This window comes from Pocillopora verrucosa, chromosome 10 (assembly GCF_036669915.1).
Source record: "Pocillopora verrucosa isolate sample1 chromosome 10, ASM3666991v2, whole genome shotgun sequence".
NCBI lineage: Eukaryota > Metazoa > Cnidaria > Anthozoa > Scleractinia > Pocilloporidae > Pocillopora > Pocillopora verrucosa.
This window is the reverse complement of record NC_089321.1, coordinates 1,126,868-1,145,000: the sequence shown is the minus strand read 5'-3', so window position 1 is coordinate 1,145,000 and position 18,133 is coordinate 1,126,868. Positions and strand designations below refer to the sequence as shown.

Below are 18,133 nucleotides of genomic sequence, written 5' to 3'. Positions count from 1 at the left end.
CCAATGTCTTTTTCTTGTTACTGGTCAAAATTAAATCAAGAAGTGTCTCTGATGTTTTCGTCTTTCGAGTAGCTTTTGTAATCAAGCGATCAAGACCAAAGATTTCCATCAGGTCTAAAAGATTTCTACCGTCCTTGGGAGGCTTGTCTGGATTCAACAGATCGGCGTTGAAATCTCCAGCGTAGAAAACAGTCTGTAATTGTAGAGACTTCTTCGAAAATAGATGAAAGATCTCTAGTCCATTTATGTTTCGGAATTGATGGAGGTCTATAAACGCCTACAACTGCAATCCAACCCCTGCCCAGTTTGACCTTAAGGATAATCGTCTCTGTTCTAAATGCAGCCCACTCTTCTGGAGTTAGTCCTTTTAGATATTTTACTTTTACGAAATGGATATCACTCCTCACATAGATCATAAGTCTCCCGCCACCGGCCTTCCTGTCGCTTCGACACAGGCGAAAGCCTTCGACCTGAAATTGACTATCTGGAGAACTTCCATCAATCTTAGTCTCCGAAATAACAAGAATGTCAAATCTACCAGAGAGCAGCCAAGTTCTGATTTCACAAAACTTGAATCCCCCAATACTGTTTGCATTGACGTGCCTAAGCTTGAAATTTAAACGATAGTTTTGAGCAGTATTGTCAAATTCAGTCCACATTGATGTAATATTTTGCTCCTCTGTGATTGATTCCGGCTCTGAATTGCTACTAGAATTCAAGGTCGAATTCGCAAATGGAAGCTGTTGTAGTAATGCCAGACAGGATCCGCAGGTGCGTGAGAAATTTCCTGTAGACTTCATATGGTGATACCCTTTAGGTAGCACGCCACATGATATACTTCTGGCTTTTAATCCTGGCGGTTAATGGTTAGTTATCTCATTACTTAAGTAGTGGATTTTAGAAGAATGGTCTTTGTCTTTGCACGCAATCCCTTATTAAAAATAGTGTTTCATAATGAACTTCACAGCTAATTCTTACGTTTTCAGACATGTTACATGAACGAAATCCACTTGCACTAATCAAAACGAAGAGCACTTTTTCTAGCCACAATTATTTGAATGATCAACTTCGCGTTATTTTCATCGCAGGTAAGCATCTTAAAACCATTAATTGGAGTGAAATGCAAATTTCCCCAGCGATCGCATTCGTGTGAAAGAGTACACGCATTTGCAGGTAATGAATGGCAAAGAACGAATTAGAATACACCATTTGGGCACACGCGGCTTATTCGCAGATAAATACAGTGATATCCGTGATGATTCCCTTGATGAGGTTGCCCGTAAAACTGAAGGACAATATCCTGGTGTGGGCATAAGAATGCTTAGAGGTCACCCAGACTAGATCCTACTGCGGTTCTTCTGTGCCATGTCCTCAAGCCCTCTGGCGTATAAGTGAAATAAATTTATAAACTCTAAAGCACAAATACTAAACCTTGATAATGCAAACAACATACAGCAATAAACATTCTCAAACTTAGCTTTGAAGTGCTGTAAAAATCGCAAAATAATTAATGCCACACGTACAAAGCACTCCAAAAGCAAAGAAAACGCAATTTGGTTTCCCGCGCCTTTCGGATTTCAGAAGTCCCAGGATTTTGGCCCCAGGACACGGAGTGAACATAGATGGAATGATATTTGCACTGAATATTGCCAAGTTGCATGTTTGCGTGAAATATTCGAATTGAATGTTTGCAGTGAATGTTCGAATTGAATGTTTACCTTAAATGTTTGAATTGAATGTTTGCACTGATTGTTTGCGCTAAGTGTTGGAATTGCATGTTTGCATGTTAGATAACAAGCAATGCACTGTGGAAGTAAGGTGAGGTATTTTTTGTGAGAACTGACGTATTTTAGAGCGGTCGGAAATATTCCCATATAAACTCTTATAATTTCACTATGACTCTTATTTCGTAAGATGATCGTATCACAGCTAGAACTCGGGCTGCCTGTGGTTAAACCTGATTGACTGAAAGTTTTAGCAGACTATTTGTTTGTTTGGAGCATAGGATTAAATGTTCTAATTGGATTTCAAAAGGCTTATATAAATGTTTGAATCACAAGTTGAAAGTTTACAGTTAATATTGCAAAGTACAAGTTAATGTTTGTATGTTTGAATAAAACTTTGGCGGTGTTGGAACGCCACAGCTTTTTTAATGGTTTCCTTAAAAGTAGCGCACGAGGGACGATTTGTCCGGAAGGCACCCTATTTTGTTGACAGTAATCTCAAGATAAAGGACATGATTCAACAATATATGCGAACTTGATTGCAACTGAGATGGCGAGTGGCCGCCCACACATAAAAACATACTGATATAATTTCATGTTAATTTTCCTTTAAGAACCCCATGCAGAAAAACGTTGTCGAGGTTAAATCACCACAAACTAAACGTGACAATAATTTTAAAACCCCAAAGATAAAAGCTTTATTGTTCTTCTATTCCTAGATAAAAGGTTGAATACTGTTACAGCGTTGAAGCTGCGCTTGAAGACAAGATCAGATGCGATTATGACCTAAGAATGACCCGAAATCCCTACGTTAATCTCGTTATAGGATAAACACTTTAAAAACAGGGAGGGGAGTTGTTTATTGCCAGATAAGTAAAAAAAACCTCTTCAAAAAAAGCCCAACACCGAAACATCTAGTAGCAAGGAGCACATATAACAAAATATTAGAAAGTAGTATCACTTGCTCAGGCAGTTCCATACACGCTACACTAAGAAATAGGGTCGTTACAGCCCGGCTGAATGAGCGGGAGCTCTCCATAGATAATTTCATACCTATCTCATCATCTCATCATATACTGAGGCTTCTCACCCAACCAATAAAGATCCCAAAACCACAACCTGTATATAAAAGTCAAAATATCGGGAGGAAACTGACTGACTTAAAAACCTACTCTCAAACAAGACAACGACATGGAATTAAAAGTCATTTCTGAAAAAGCTACTTAAACGCCAGTTGGCTCTGTCAGATCCTTCTCCTTCCACTGTGAGGAAGCCTAATTGTATTTTGGCATGATGCGCTTTCCATGTGCATCACGGGCAAAGATTGGGCAGGTATCTGGAGGGAATGGCCAAGGTCCAGCCTTCTTCTCAGCCTCCTCGGAGATCTCATGAACCCTCTTCATCAACTTCTCGAATGCAGCTCGACCCTTAGGAGTGCCTATCGTATCTCGCATTTCGGCCAGTTTGCCCACGTACTCACCCATAGTTGTCAGGTTCTTGAAAGGACATCCGTGTTTGAAACCAGGGCAGTTTCCGGTAATTCCTTTCATTTCATCAGCAAGACCTTTGTAAGGGCACACACCTTTGCCAAAAACTGGGCACTTCTTGACGATCTCTTCAACCGTCAAAGAATATGGAAACTGTAGGTTAAAGGGAAGATAGAATTGAACTAGGAACAAGAATATTCACTGGGAACCGTTACACAACAGCTCAAATAAATCAGTCGTGAGCTAATCACAATTTTCTTCATTTCAGGTAAGATTCAGATCCTGTAGCATGATTCATGTTTCGAGATTTGCTCTGAAAGTGGGAAAAACACAACAGTGACAACTGTTTGACAACTGTTTGGCATTGCTTAAAAAACTGGGGAAAGAAAAGAAATTCCTGCATCTACGCTATACGTTAGAAAGCTCTTTATTGATGGTTTCAATTCAATATTTTCATTCTGAAATCGAAATTACTTACCACAGTGTATACAGGTTTCAAAATCTCATTTCCTTCGGTGTCTTTGGCAAAGGGGCAGCCACCTTCGAAGAAGCTTTGAGGGGAGACAGTTCCGTACTCCACGTGTTTTTCCTTACTAAGAAAGACAACATCCTTCAAAAACTCGATCCATTGAGCTTCGCCTTTGGACTGGTCACGCATCTGACCCATCATGTCTTGAAGCTCGCCCACGGTCTTGCATTGTTTGAAAGGGCAGCCATTGTTGAAAGGAGGACATTTGGCACAGATGCCTTTCTTTTCTTGGGCAAGCTTGGCATATGGGCAGCCACCACCGAGAAATGCTGGGCAGTTCTTCGATATGTAATCTACGGTGACGTCTGACTTCTAAAAGGTTGAAAGATAAACGGAAAATCTAAGGCTCAACGATTCCTTTTTTATGACGGCCAGAATCCAAAACATTTGCCATTTGGGGCCATACATTTAGCACATCATAGCTGTTAGATCAATATAGTCGTGAGGTTAGCAAGAGAACGATTGACCCAAAGCATTTACAAAATCATGCTTACAAAGCGACCGAGAACTGCGTTTGTGGCCAGAAAGAGAGAGTTTTGAAGTTGTGCGCACCATTAAGTAACTTCTAATAAATGGGTGTATTTTGTACTTTCCAAATTCGCTCGAGCACATTACTTTCCACAGGGCTGACTAGGTTGACATCTTGTGATTGTAGCACAGGCGGCCCAAGCTCCAGCTGTGAGACGATCATCTTACGCAATAACGGTCATGGCGGAATTATAAGAGTTTGTATAGGAATATTTACGAGCGCTCTAAGGAATAAAAAAATACGTCAAATTCTCAAAAAAAATACCTCACCTCGCTTCCACAGCGTATTGCTTGTTATCTGACCGCTTACTTTGATGAAAAGAGCCCATTTGAGCGAGTTGTTAATTTCGAGGTTTTCAACGTACATAAGAAAAGCCCAAGGCTGAACACTCCATTTCCGAACGCCTGATCCGAGAAGCGAAAAATCCAAGCTCAAAATGACCGAGCGGCCACAAATCTAACACAGAATCCAAGCACACATGCTGTAGTTTCATTTCAATTCATTACAAACTCAATCTTCCCCGTGAAACCGACGCTAAGCCGCAGTTTGCTTCAAAAATTTCTAGTTTAGAGGTTTCTAACAGCCCGCGACCACATCAACCTTGACACACGACCGTTGAAACCCTACCTCCTTTTCAAACTGAGCCTCGCCCGTTATTACGTAAGATGATCATCTCACAGCTGGAGCTTGGGCCGCCTGTGATTACAGTTAAAATTTTAACGCGGAGTGTGTTGCTCAAATACTACTTTAATCGCTCGAAATAGAAAGTTCTGAGTTTAACTGATTAAGCTCAGTTCTTTCAACAGGCAGTTTATTCAGGAAAATGAAAAACTAAACGATTAACTATGGCAATTTCGTCCATAAATAGGTTGTGTCTGTGTTACGTAAGAGCGATAGATTGCATAACAATATTCCTTTTGTGCGGATGACTGAGCGAAACGAAAGACGAAACCGGCGACACATCAAGATATTATTTTGTGTTACAAAGACAAGATAGAAAAACTGTGGGCTTGCAACGTTCTATGGCTAAAAGTTGAACGACTTTATCATTTTCTTAACCTGAGGCATATCTAACAGCTTAGTTCTTTCAACAGGCGATCAACTATGGTAATTTTCTCTTATAAATACGTTGTGTCTGTGTTACGTTAGAGCGATAGATTACATAACAATGATTCCTTTTGGCCTTATGACTGAGCAAGACGAAAGACGAAACTGGCGACACATCAAGATATTGTTTATTGTTATAAAGACGACGTCTTGCCAAATAGAAAATATGGGCTTGTAACGTTTTATGGCCACAATTTGAACGACTTTATCATCTTCTTAACTTGGGGCGTATCTTCTGTTTGTTTACTTTTAGGGTTTAATAGCGGACTTGTTGAATTGGATTAAATTAATATGTACTAGGAAACTTCTCGAAAATTAATGGTTCCTATTTGTCTTCTAACTAGTTCCCCTGTTTATGCGTTCATGATAGTAAAAGACCAACCATGGCGTCAACAGCCTTGATTTGAAAAGACAAAAAAAAACTAACCATTAACTGGATTTCTAAGCCGAATGAAATTAAGAAGAAGCACGACATTTCAATCCACTGTTTCTTTGGGCCTTGCGAGGGAACGGAATAGTTAAGGTTTTCCTCATTTTGCACTCCATATGTTGAGAAACAATTTGATTCATTAACGGGGATAAAACATTTCTTTCATAAACTTAGCTTTTTTTCGCTTTTCTTAGTCGTCCAAAGAGCACATTCTCAATGTGATTAATGCTTTTTTTCTATCCTACAAAAACCATGCAATGGACGACAATAATAATAAAATCATCATTCGTCACTCTCTTTTGGATAATTAACATCAAAAGCGACATGCACCTGTAATATTTCCTCAGGATAAAAGAGTTTCAAAAATGCAATATTCTAATTAGAAAAGACAATATTTAGGGAGTGTCACACAGATTGAACATCAAACGCCATAGCTTCAGCCCCTAAATAAAAAACTTGAGACAATACTTAATCGAACCCCTTGGTTAACCTCAGGACTGAATCACTTACTTGCTTAGATGACGCCATGTGGAGCTGTAAATTTTTTTGCAGAAAGAGTTTCTTGCAAAAAGAATTCAAAGACTCGTAAGCTGTAGTAGTTCACACTTTTACTGACTTACTCAACTGATTATGCTGGGCCTGGGTGCATCAATTCAAAGGCAAAAGCAAGGCAAATAACAATGGATGATTGACGCATCAAAACAGGTTATTCTCGATCAAACCGGTTTTCCAACACAGGGTGCAATGCATCATTCAGTTCAAAAAACGTGATAATACCTTACTAATGTTTTTACAACGCCTGCAAATTTGTTATCAAAATTTCTGATTATTCGTATCAATAGAAGAACCGTCCAAATCTTGGTCATTTAAAACTCTTTTTATGAGAAAGCAAATGATTGACTCATCATAAGAATAGATATATATTTGTCGACCATCATTAAAGGCACCACCAGCTCATTTTTCCCTAATTCAGAAAACTCTTTTCAATGAGTTGCGATTCAGCTTTGCCGTTACGAGCTAGGGCTTGAAATAAGCTTGGGCAAGACATTTTCATACACCGTTGAACTACACAGGAAATAATCTGCATCCTCTGATCTCGCATTCCTGATTTTCGTAACATTTTTTTCGCGAAATCGCGAAGAGCGCGAAATTTGCTAGTCGCGAAGATTTTAAATTCGAAGATAATTACATAACCGTGTACAAAACGAAATACCTTAAAGGCTGTTTCCATATGAAGTATTTAGACACCCTCGATAATGATGATGTTAGAAACGACGAAACATTAAATTTGAAATAATTGGCTGCGATGAATTGCTGATAAAGCTCTCAATGAACTTTTAATTTTAAGTTGTGAAAGGTTCAAAACTGTAGCCATACGCAGACAAGCATCGGCGGTCATGTGGTCACAAATTAACATTCTTTACCAACTCAATCCCATAGAGTCCAATATCTCAATCACCCTAAGTTTGTTGTTGTTTTTTTTTTCGTAAGTCCTTTTTGGTGTAATCACTTTAATATAGACTCCCTTTGGCAAATCCTGCTTTCTACGAAACACGTCTGATGATGTAACCTTGAGTAGACTTTGCATGCGGCTGGAACATAACCACGGATCAACTTTTGAACAGCTTTTGCAATTGGCGACGGGAAATCTGACTGGCGATGTATGAGCGAGACAAGGCAAAAACAAAAACTAGATTATGTCAACACGAAACACCTTTTTTGTGTTAAACGTATATTCCTGTTTCCCTTGCGGCATATGTGTCAAGTTACGTAACGTCACAGGCCTGTTTTGAAAACATGATGATGATTTACCTCAGTGCCATCTGATAGAGGATTTGTTCGTTTTGATGACGGTTGATTCACTTCCGGGAATGATTAAACAGGAATTTCCCTTTACAATCCATACATTTCCACGTGGAAGGATAATGAAAACATATCAAACAGCGGTTTCACACTATCCAGAAAAGCTGAACAACAATTATGTCAGTTGTTCCAGATAACATCCCCATATTCCATGAGTGGTCTAATCAGCCTGTTGTACAAAGACATTAACGTCGATCTTTGAAACATTTAAGCATATTTTATCTTTTAGAAGCTTACCTCGTGTTATTCGTGTGTTAAAAGTATATGCTTGTCACCCTTGCAAATGTGTCAAGTTACGTAACGTCGCAGGCCTGTTTTGAACAGATGATGATGATTGCCTACTCCCTGACTCAAGTTTGATTAAGTTTTTATGACTTTCACTTCGTTGGTGAGTCAGTCAACGACATGTTCCAAAAGCGATATCTTTGCCTCCTGTAAACCCGCTAATTTCAGTCTTCTTTAAGACTCCAGATCCCGTGAAGTTGTTTTGAACGTCTTAGGTATCCTAGAATACAACAGGTGTTGCATATCTCAGACCATCAAAGGTCAGAACGAATGAACAATTATTTTTCAAAACAACGCAAGAAGTCACGAACAACATATCCACCAATTCCACGCTCACTTGTATACTTAGAGCACAGGCGGCCCAGGCTCCAGTTGTGAGATGATCATCTTGCTAAATAAGAGTCGTGGCGAAATTATAGTTTGTATGGGAATATTTACGACAGCTCTTAGGAGTAAGAAATACAGTCAAATTCTCAATGAAAATACCTCACCTTATTTCCACAGTGCAGTGCTTGTTATCTGATCGCTTACTATATTGAAAAGAACCCACTTGGGCGGGTTATTCATTTCTAGGTTTACTGCATACATAAGGGAAGCCCAAGGCTGCACACTCCATTTCCGAACGCCCGATCCGAGAAGCAAAAAATCCAAGCTCACAATGACCGAGCGGCCACAAATCTAACGCAGACTCCACGCACATATACTGTAGTTTCATTTCAATTCACCACAAACTCAATCATAACATTTTATTCCTTCGCACTATGAGAAATTTCCTAGGTAATCTACAGCTAACTTTTGACGAAAGAATCAGCTGTATCACGAGGCATGATGACTTTTTACCGAGAAGTCATCGGGCAGTTTCACTGCAAGTTGCCCCTCTCCTCAGAGATTGCAAAGGCAGAGGCTATCGTCACGATCGTCGAGCCGATCAAGCCGAACGGAAAACGAGTGAGTTTATAGTCATCTAATTCGAGTTAATCTCAAATAGGGATTTTAATAGAGAAAAACTGTAGTTTAAGTGCAGTATTACCATATGATCAATTCCGCTCAAAGGAAATAACTAAGGAGAACTATGGAGAACTTGCTGGGCGCCAAGGGCGACTATTTTTAATTTTTGAATACAGCTATCAACCAGAAAATGCAAAAAAGTTCAGTTAAGTGTTCTTTATCAACTTGGTGATATAAATTTGCATCATTGACAGTAGATAACACTGAGCAATATTGGAAGACTAAAGAAAGTTTGACAACTTGGCATTATAGTTCTCAACACTGACCGCAGCTTGGCTCGTAGGTGATATCCGTCAATTGTGATTAAGTTAAAGGTTCACTGCCTAATTGCCTATCGGATGTTGCAATCATGCGTGCTCTAGAGTCTGAATCGGCGTAAAAAGTCCTCGCCCATGTACGGCGGGGTTTTCAATAGGGCCTGAAGTGGAGCTGAAGTGAACCACAGATCTGGCTCACGGACAGCTATAAAAAATAAGTTTACACGACATTGCGCGACCAAAATAACTTAGTGCCTTAGAGATGGCTCTATTCCAAGGCGAAGTTTATTTTTCCGTGTTTACCTTGACCTTGTTCGACAAAAATAGCATAAAAGGCCACTTAAATTTGATTTGATTAAACCTCGGAAGTTGCAACAAAGGTTTTATAATGATACAAAGAAAACAACTTTCAGATACGCCGACATCACCCAAATCGGCCGGTAGGCACTGTCAAGGATTTTGAATTTCAAAAGGAGCTGAACAAATGAACAGAGCATTTAACAAAGCAGTTGCATTCGCATTCTTTTTTCTGGTTTATTCTCTAAATCCTCTAGAATTTCAGATAATGCAACAACGGACCAAGGGAACTTTGAAAAACCCACAAAATTTGTTATTTGATTGTCTCTATCGACCAAGATATGACCCTAGGACTGTATTAAATATCCTCGATCTTGTGTGGCCTTTATTACGATACTCAGAGCTAGAGTGGTAAGCCTTGCATATACAGTGTGCCGAACAAAATGGACCAACTCACATGTACTCTCCCGTGTTTGTATTGTTAGGGATTTGAAATAGGGTTAGTTCATAATTCTACATAATCATCCTAGTCAAAGGGCTCTTGGAGCCAGCTCATTCATGTTATGGCTTAAGTTTATATTGATTTCTTGGACTTATTGAATACAGATACAGTTGAATTCGGTTTATGTGAACTTTCAAGACAGCAAAATATTAGATATAATAGATATAAGGGCTTCAATTAAGCTTACCTAATGCTTGGCGCAACTGAAACTCGAATAATTCCGAGAATCGAAACAGTCACTTGCATGCCGCCGTTTCTTAAGTTTACACTTTACAATGAAGTAAATCTGTTAGAAAGGTTTCAAGATTACTTTTAGTTAGTCATGTTTTGGGACATCCTAGATTCATAATACAAGCTGATTAACCAAACCTGATTACATAAAGAAGCCCTCCTTGATAAAAACAAAATAATGTATTCAGCCCTTCTTTTAGTAAAATCTATGGAAGAGATGTGCTAACTCCAATATAAAAGTCATTCAGTATAACAGAGATTTCCCAATCCCGGTGCACTTTGTTAAATTAGGATTCCAGTGAATGCCCTTTTCCTTATAGCTATCTAAGGCCTTGTCTGAGCTCATTTATTTTTTTTATGCCATGGAATCCAGATACAAAATGGAAAGGCCTCCAGTAGACAACCTCATTCGAGGCCAACAGAGAAAGCTGCGAGCCCAGGAAAAAAAGACAAACAGCACCTATGTCTGCAGTTTATGATAACTTCATTCTAATTTACTGTTACAGTTACAATGAGATTTTAATTTAAAAAAATCACTTTTATTTAACTGTAATTAATCCCTTCACTCCCAAGAGTGCTAAGTCAAAATTGAGAAGAAATCTTTGAATTTCAATGTGCAGAATCAATAACAACATATAGTAAAACATGAAAGTGCTTCTTGACAGCTTACATTTGAGTGTTCGCGCACAAGAGCTCTTTCCAAAGAAGTTACAACCACAGAAAATCAAGTCAATGCTTGACTCTAGGAGCGAAAGGGTTAAATACCATTTGTATCATCATCCAAAATTAAATGATTCATATAAAGACTATTTTTTGACTGATAGTATTTATTGCAGTAAATACAATTCAAGTTATTGCATTTTATGGAAAAGGATCAACAGATTTTATATACAATTTGTATCATACCAAATTTAATGATTGATTAGGAATATGTTTATGAATAGCTGTAATTAAGGATAATTCTTATGAAGTTTTCAAGAAAAGAACAAGAAATCAAATTCCATCCTAATATAACTACTTGTTGATGTTAATATACAATCAAATTTATTTTACATGTAAACCTGAGTTAAGCATGTAAATAAATTTCATTGAATACTTGAGTTTTTAGTTGCGATTTTATAATTTTAATTATTTATTTCACGTTAGTTGCCTCAATTTTTGCTTAAAATTCCTAGTAATTCTTAAACACTCCTAGAAATTCCTGAAAATTCTTAGGAATTTCTGGCAAGTTTTAGATTTACAGCCTTTCAGGGAAAGTCGTTGGTGCTCTGAGTTGGAATTCCTGGGAATTTCTAAGAATTCAAAGTCCTGTTGATTATTAACTTGGAATTTCTGGGAATTTCTAGGTTTTTAGTTACAGCAGTTGGGAATTTCTAGGAAATCTTAGGAATTCCCATTTCAAATTTACTGTGAAATTCACACCTCTCATTCCTAGGAATTACATTTTTCCTACGATTTGCATATACACGAGGCTCTATTTTAAACCTATTTTAAGTGTATTTATATCCTATTTTTTCAAGTTTTTTTTCCTATTTTATCCCTATTTTATGTTATAATAAAGTTCAGATATAACGCACGCTCTCATTGGTTGAAAGAGCGTGCTCTATGAGAGTATAGAGCATAGAACTTAGCTAAAGCTGTCACGCCATCTGCCAAATTGTACCATGTTCGACCTTTTCCGGGACTTCTTTTTAGCTTTTTTCCGATAATTGAAAGTGAAATTTCGGAACAAGCGAGCTGGCAAGTAGTAACAGAAGAACCAAGGAAAGGTTTGTAAACATACCAGGCGCCGTTATTTACGTTATTAAAACGTGGGCAGATACGAAAATCCTCAAAGGAAAAACAAAATAGACATTCCGAGTTTTAAAGATTTTCACGCTCAGTTAGATTGCAAGCTTACGTACGGTAATGAGAATCAAACACAGCCAACACTCGTATAGTCTATAGAGTTCAGAGTTCAAAAACAAAACAGAACAAAACAGAAATGATGAAAAATATTACCAAACTGGCATAATTGTTAAAATTCATACTAATCATAACGGTGTCTGGGCAAATATGATCATGCTGAAGTCCATCACGGCTCACTTATCATGCCGATCTCCGGTCATCACAGTAAAGCAAGCCTCAGAAACTACATCGGCCGCCCTTCGAGTGAAAAAATAAGAGCTCGCTCTGATATCCTTTCCAATGTGTTGAGTGGAAAGTCACTTCAGTCACTGCAGCCGAGTTTTGCGGCGCTGTCATCCCGAGCGATCTTCATGTTCCGGTGAATTCGGCTGTCGTTCATTTAAAAAACACTCGCCTTGAACAGTTTGTTTTCTACCTTGTCATGTGAAAAAACCCGCGTGTTTTTATGAGCCATAATTCGGCTGAAGTTCACTGAACATTTCACTTCAAGATTCTGATTTAAAAACTTCAGGCAAAAGCGTTAAATTCGACCTGCCGAATTATTTTAGTTTGTAAACTATCGCAGAGTGTGAACTTTGATGGTTTTTGAACTTTGATGGTTTGACACTTTTGACAGGTTTTGTCTTGTACAGCCAATCAGATTATTTGAACCATTCTAACAGGGATTCTGATTGGCTTATTGTAGCGTGCTCTATGAGAGTATAGAGCATGCTGACGACACTGTTCTTCGCTTTGGAAATAAAGTTTGTTTTGAAAATTGAAAGTAATACATGGGGAATTTAACGGATTCTTTATTATAAAACAAATAGAGAAGCCTTGACTGTGCTCTGTTCTGTTATAAAGCACTTAGGAAGCGGCTAGAGCACTCAAGAAGTGGGGAGAAACTACGTCTCGTGTTTCTCCCTACACTTCTTTCGTGCTCTAGCCGCTTCCTGCGTGCTTTATAACAAAACAGAGCACAGTCAAGGCTTCTCTATTTGTTAATTATATTTTATAGATATTTGATCCCAATTTTTTCAACTTTTTTCTCCTTTATTCCTATTTTATGCATATTTTAAACCTATTTTAAATGTATTTATATCCTATTTTTTCCCTATTTTTTGTGTATTTTTCGCTATTTTATGCCTGTTTAATATCGATTTTCTTTTATAACTGTTTCATTAATGCTATTTTAATCCTATTTTATCATCAAATCGCTTACACATTTTTTTCTATTTTAAAGCTATCTTTACAGTAGTTATGACCTGCCAACCAGACTATTTTTTTAATATTTTTTGCTTCAAAATAATAGGTATAAAACAGTTTAAAAATAGCTTTAAAATAGTCCGGAAAAATAGAGAAAAAATGCACAAAAAATAAGGAAAAATAGTTTGAAAAACAGATATAAAATAGATATAAAATAGGCACTATTTTTGTAGAGGTAAGGTATCTGACTATCCTATCTTTGAAACAGTACTGATGTAATTAAACATTTTCAGAAACCTGATGGCTTTACAAAGAGTAAAATGTTCCGACTTTTAATTGACTTCCAAGTAGAATCTTGAATTTCCATGAAATGATGTGCGATTCATTGACACAATGATCTCTGACCTTGAAAAAAAGGAATTTTTTTTCTGATTTTTCCTTGACTGTGGCAAACCTGATTTATTAATATAAAATGTTAAATCCTTTCAGGTAAAAGAAAATTAAATACACTCAAAACACACTCCTGACCACAAAATAACTAAATTTGTAGTACATTTTGTGATGGAGATCATTAAATCAAAGTCAAATGATCCTTGCTGCATTAAGTCCCTATAATAACAGTAACGGTAACACCAGAGTTATACCAATCAGTTTCTGCAATATTGTAAAAAAAAAAAAAATATATATATATATATATATATATATATATATGTAAATATATGTACATATACATACATAATATTCTGAATGATGACTTGATTAACACTCAAAGTAAATCTAATACCACTAAATGATAAAAAACATGATCACGAAGCTAATATTTGTAATCGGCCCATGGGCATTGCGGTAGAATAATACTAGCTATAGAACTTAGCCAATCAGAGCACATGCATATTACAAACTCCTTAATCCTTACCCTTTCGCTTTCTTTTCTTGTTTGGTTTTCTTGTTGGTGTTTTATCCACCTCTTCAACGCCTGTTCCTAGATTACCGGTATAACAGTGAATAAACATTATAAAGACATTGACAGATATCACTGATGGATGTGGCTATGGCAGGAATTTCAAACTCCCATGGGAAGGCATATCGTTAGAAAATTATGTTTCAATGGCAATCTAACTTTTATTTACAAATTAAAACCTAAAAAAACATGAAGGCTCTGCAGTTAATTTAACTTCAATTTAAGTCCAGTAGGACCCCGCTTACTCGAACTCGGTTCACTCAAACCTACCAGTAACTCGAACAACTCTGATTTCCCTTGACCCATGTTTTTCAGTCAATTACTATTAGCTAACTCAAACACTCCCTAACGTGAACCATATTTTGTTCCCTTGCGAGTTTGAGTTAGCAGTGTAAGTCTGTTTATACATGCACCTTCAGACCCTAAGCTGCTGTCTTCTGTTGCAGCCAGTACGTCATGAAATTTAAAGTCTGCTGCTAGAGATTTCTTAGATCCTGGCCCTCTTGTTCTTATTGTTACCAAATTCCTTCCGACTTGCAGGGCTTGGGGTGATGCATTTGGAAGCTACTTCCTGGAGCCTTCTTCCTTTCAAAAGTAAAGTTTCCTCTTTCATATTTTACTAACTACGTCCGACCCAAACTTCTGAGAAGAAGTAAACAAAAGCCTCGTTTTGTCCTTGTTATGCTTATAAATAATAGAAAGTTCCAAATTTAAGATTCCTAACAAAGTGCTGGAGGACAAATTTTAGGTATGTACGAAGCTCTTGGTTTTTTAACTTCAAATGAAAACTCCCAGCCATAATGGCGGCTTGAAAATAAAACCACTCAGTATTAGTTAAAGTACAAAGAAATTGTATGACTTACGGGTGCCACTACGGTATTAACAGTTTATGATAGGGACCTCGATAAATAAAAACGAAAAATAAAAACTGTTTATGCTTCTATTTCTCCGAACACAACAGGGGATAAAACTTACTTATTCAACTTGTAATCTGCACGACATCATATCGGCGATGAAGTTCCTACCCTGTACATAATTTTTTAAGGATGAATCTTTAATGTCGGTCCGATTAAAATAGCCTTCTATCTTGCGAATATCTCAAAATATGACTTAACTGGTAATAGTTCTCGCTAAAAACTGCCCCCAGCATTTGTAATATATGCAAAATTTATTTACTGGAGATTTAAACTGCCTTATATTCGTCCAGAAAGGAAACGAAAAACACTGTACAATAATGAAACTAAACTAATGAGCAGCACTGCACGCACTATAATAGTAAAAACTGTTTGTATCTAATTCTCCTATGTGATTCGTCGTTTATCATACAATCGAACCTGTATTAAGCGGCGCCGTATTTAGCGGTCAGTTGTCAAAGTCCCGAATTTGTTTCCCCTCAGTCGCTGTAAATTTCACCTCTATTGAGCAGTTTCCTCTAGTAAGCAGGCGTGGTTACCTATGAGCTCGAACGGCCTGTTTGTATCATCTTTCACTTGTGTTGAACGGTCATTTGGGGTAGAACCACACCAAAAAAACTAAGAATAATCTTCGAAGTAAAACTCAATCCATGTAATAGTATTTTTGAGCTTGTGTTATTACATAAGTGGTCAATTATGGCATAAAATGGCATTCTTTTTCCTGTTTTACATTACCGCTCTTCCGTGGGTGCTAACATCCCTGCGTCGTGTTTACACCCCTCTAAAACGAAGAAAAAAAATCAAAGTTGAGAGTAGAAGTTGCTTAGGAAGTTTATGTTACTAAAAGCTATAACTTCATATCACAAAGGAACTCACCAGCTGGTCCATATAAATTTCCAATGAGTCTGAGTGATCAGACTTACTTCAGAAACTACTCAGCGTAATCATATTGCTGAGCCGGCATGGGTAGGCAACTCTTTTAAAAGCATACATAGGTCTTCCATGACGTCACAAATACTTCTCTGTTCACATATTAACACTGGTGGTAGTCTGAGTGCTGCAACAAGGCGACGGAGGCCTTGCTTCTCGACACGAAACTCTACTTTGCATTCGGTGAAGTTCATAGAATCCGGATCGAATTGCTCGTAGTTTCCATGAGGAAATTCTGGATTTTTTGTTTGGAAGGTATCGTACAGCAGTAAAAACTCTATCTGAAACAATGTTATCACCATAAAGAAGTATGAGCAGCTCACGAAATTCTCTAGAGGACATTTGTCCTGTGACTGTAACGAAAGCTGTAGACTCTTTCACGATCCTCGTCCACGTAACCGGTGTGCTTAAGTGTTTGTGTTTCCCGCCGTGGCCGACGGTCCCATCCCGGGCCTCAATCGGTCATATACGTCGTTGTCCATGTTCTCGTCGTTATTGCTGAAGGTTCCTATTGTTCCAGGTTGTGCACAAGTGAAAATGACTAGATTACCTAGCAACATCTTGCGCGCCTACTGAGAAAATTAACTGGTACCAGCTTGCGCGCCTACTTTGATCAAATCAAAATTTTTCCCCCAATACACCGAATTTGAATTTGCAGTCATATACACGGGGAAGTGTATATCATACCTGCTCGGCGGTTTCGGCCTAGGGGGGGAAACACCCCATGCATACCCGCGGCGTTAACCTGAACTGGCATACTCACTCTTGTAATACTAAATGCATCGATGCTTACGAAAAGAGAGAGCATATATATTTAAGTAGTACATAGTGATTTCTTCCCGTAAACGTGATGCTATTGATGTGATTTATTTTGAGAATTTTAATGACTTAGACCATAGATTTGCTTTATCTTAGATCCCTTCTGGTATACTTTGAATTACTTTCATCGCAGGAACGCGTATTAAAACCACTAATTCGAGTGAAATGCAAATTCCCGCTGTGATCAAATTTGTGTGAAAGAGTACACGCATTTGCATGTAATGAATGGCAAAGAACGAATTAGAATACACCCATTTGGGCACAAGCGGCTTATTCAAAGGTAAATACAGAGATATTCTTTTATTTTTTTATTTTTTTTTTTTAGACTGGTTATCATTAAATCACATCGCAGCAAAATACTGAATTGCATAATTATTTACAAGCTACTAATATACAATTATAAATATAATGGCTTAAAGTTCTATTAAAAGGGGTTCTCATTCATCTCAAACTTGAGTTGGTTACAGCCGCACACTTCACGAAAAACTAATCAGCAAAACGCTTTGTCTCGGCGGCTGGTACATTGTACGTTCTTTGGCGCCTGAAATTATAATGAGGGCTGTAGGCTTCAGGAATTAGGTGATGTAGTTTACTGTCCTGATTCTCACTGATTGATCTGAATAAAGACTTTGTAATGTCTTCGTGGTGTTCCCTGATAGAGGTCAAACAGGCGCGCTCTAACGCTTCCCTGTACGGCATTCTAGGAAAAATACACGCCAGAGCTCTTTTCTGAACACTTTCTAACTCCGACTCTAAATACTGAGGTAGAGAAAAATGGAAAACTGGACAAGCGTAGTCAAGGGAAGATCTAATACATGCACAGTAGTAGGCGACAAGATCTTCGGCTGGAACACGCGCACGTTTAAGTTGCACGAGGAGATAGATTTTCCTAGCATCCCAAAAGTCAAGGTCTCACTTTGCAAAGAGAAAGGACAGGGCTGTCTTTACTCAGACTAGATCCTACTGCGGTTCTTCAAGATTGCTTAACTCGATCCGCGGCCGAATTTACTCTGTGCCATGTCCTCAAGCCCTCTGGCTTATAGATGAAAAACAATTCATAAACTCGAAGTCACAAATATACTAAACCTCGAAAATGCCAACAACATACAGTAATAAACACTCTCAAACTTACCTTTGAAGTGCTGTAAAAGTCGCAGAATAATTGAT

General features: G+C 37.9%; 1 protein-coding gene across 1 annotated transcript; it reads right to left on the bottom strand.

The window, feature by feature from the left end:
* Nucleotides 1-2,257: 2,257 nt before the first annotated feature.
* LOC131781062 (uncharacterized) lies at nucleotides 2,258-4,823 on the bottom strand. Its single transcript, XM_066173503.1, has 2 exons — nucleotides 3,690-4,823; nucleotides 2,258-3,364 (listed from the first exon to the last, which is right to left on the bottom strand). The coding sequence occupies exons 1-2, from the start codon at nucleotides 3,879-3,881 to the stop codon at nucleotides 2,999-3,001; spliced, it is 558 nt and encodes a 185-aa protein (XP_066029600.1). The 5' UTR covers nucleotides 3,882-4,823; the 3' UTR covers nucleotides 2,258-2,998.
* Between the last annotated feature and the right edge of the window lie 13,310 nt (nucleotides 4,824-18,133).

Bases quoted from the DNA above. Each gene is read 5' to 3' on its own strand.
- LOC131781062 (XM_066173503.1), bottom strand. From the start codon at position 3,881: ATGATGGGTCAGATGCGTGACCAGTCCAAAGGCGAAGCTCAATGGATC. The intron at 3,365-3,689 runs GTAAGTAATTTC...TTTAACCTACAG, and splicing joins TGAAACCTGTATACACTGTG to TTTCCATATTCTTTGACGGT.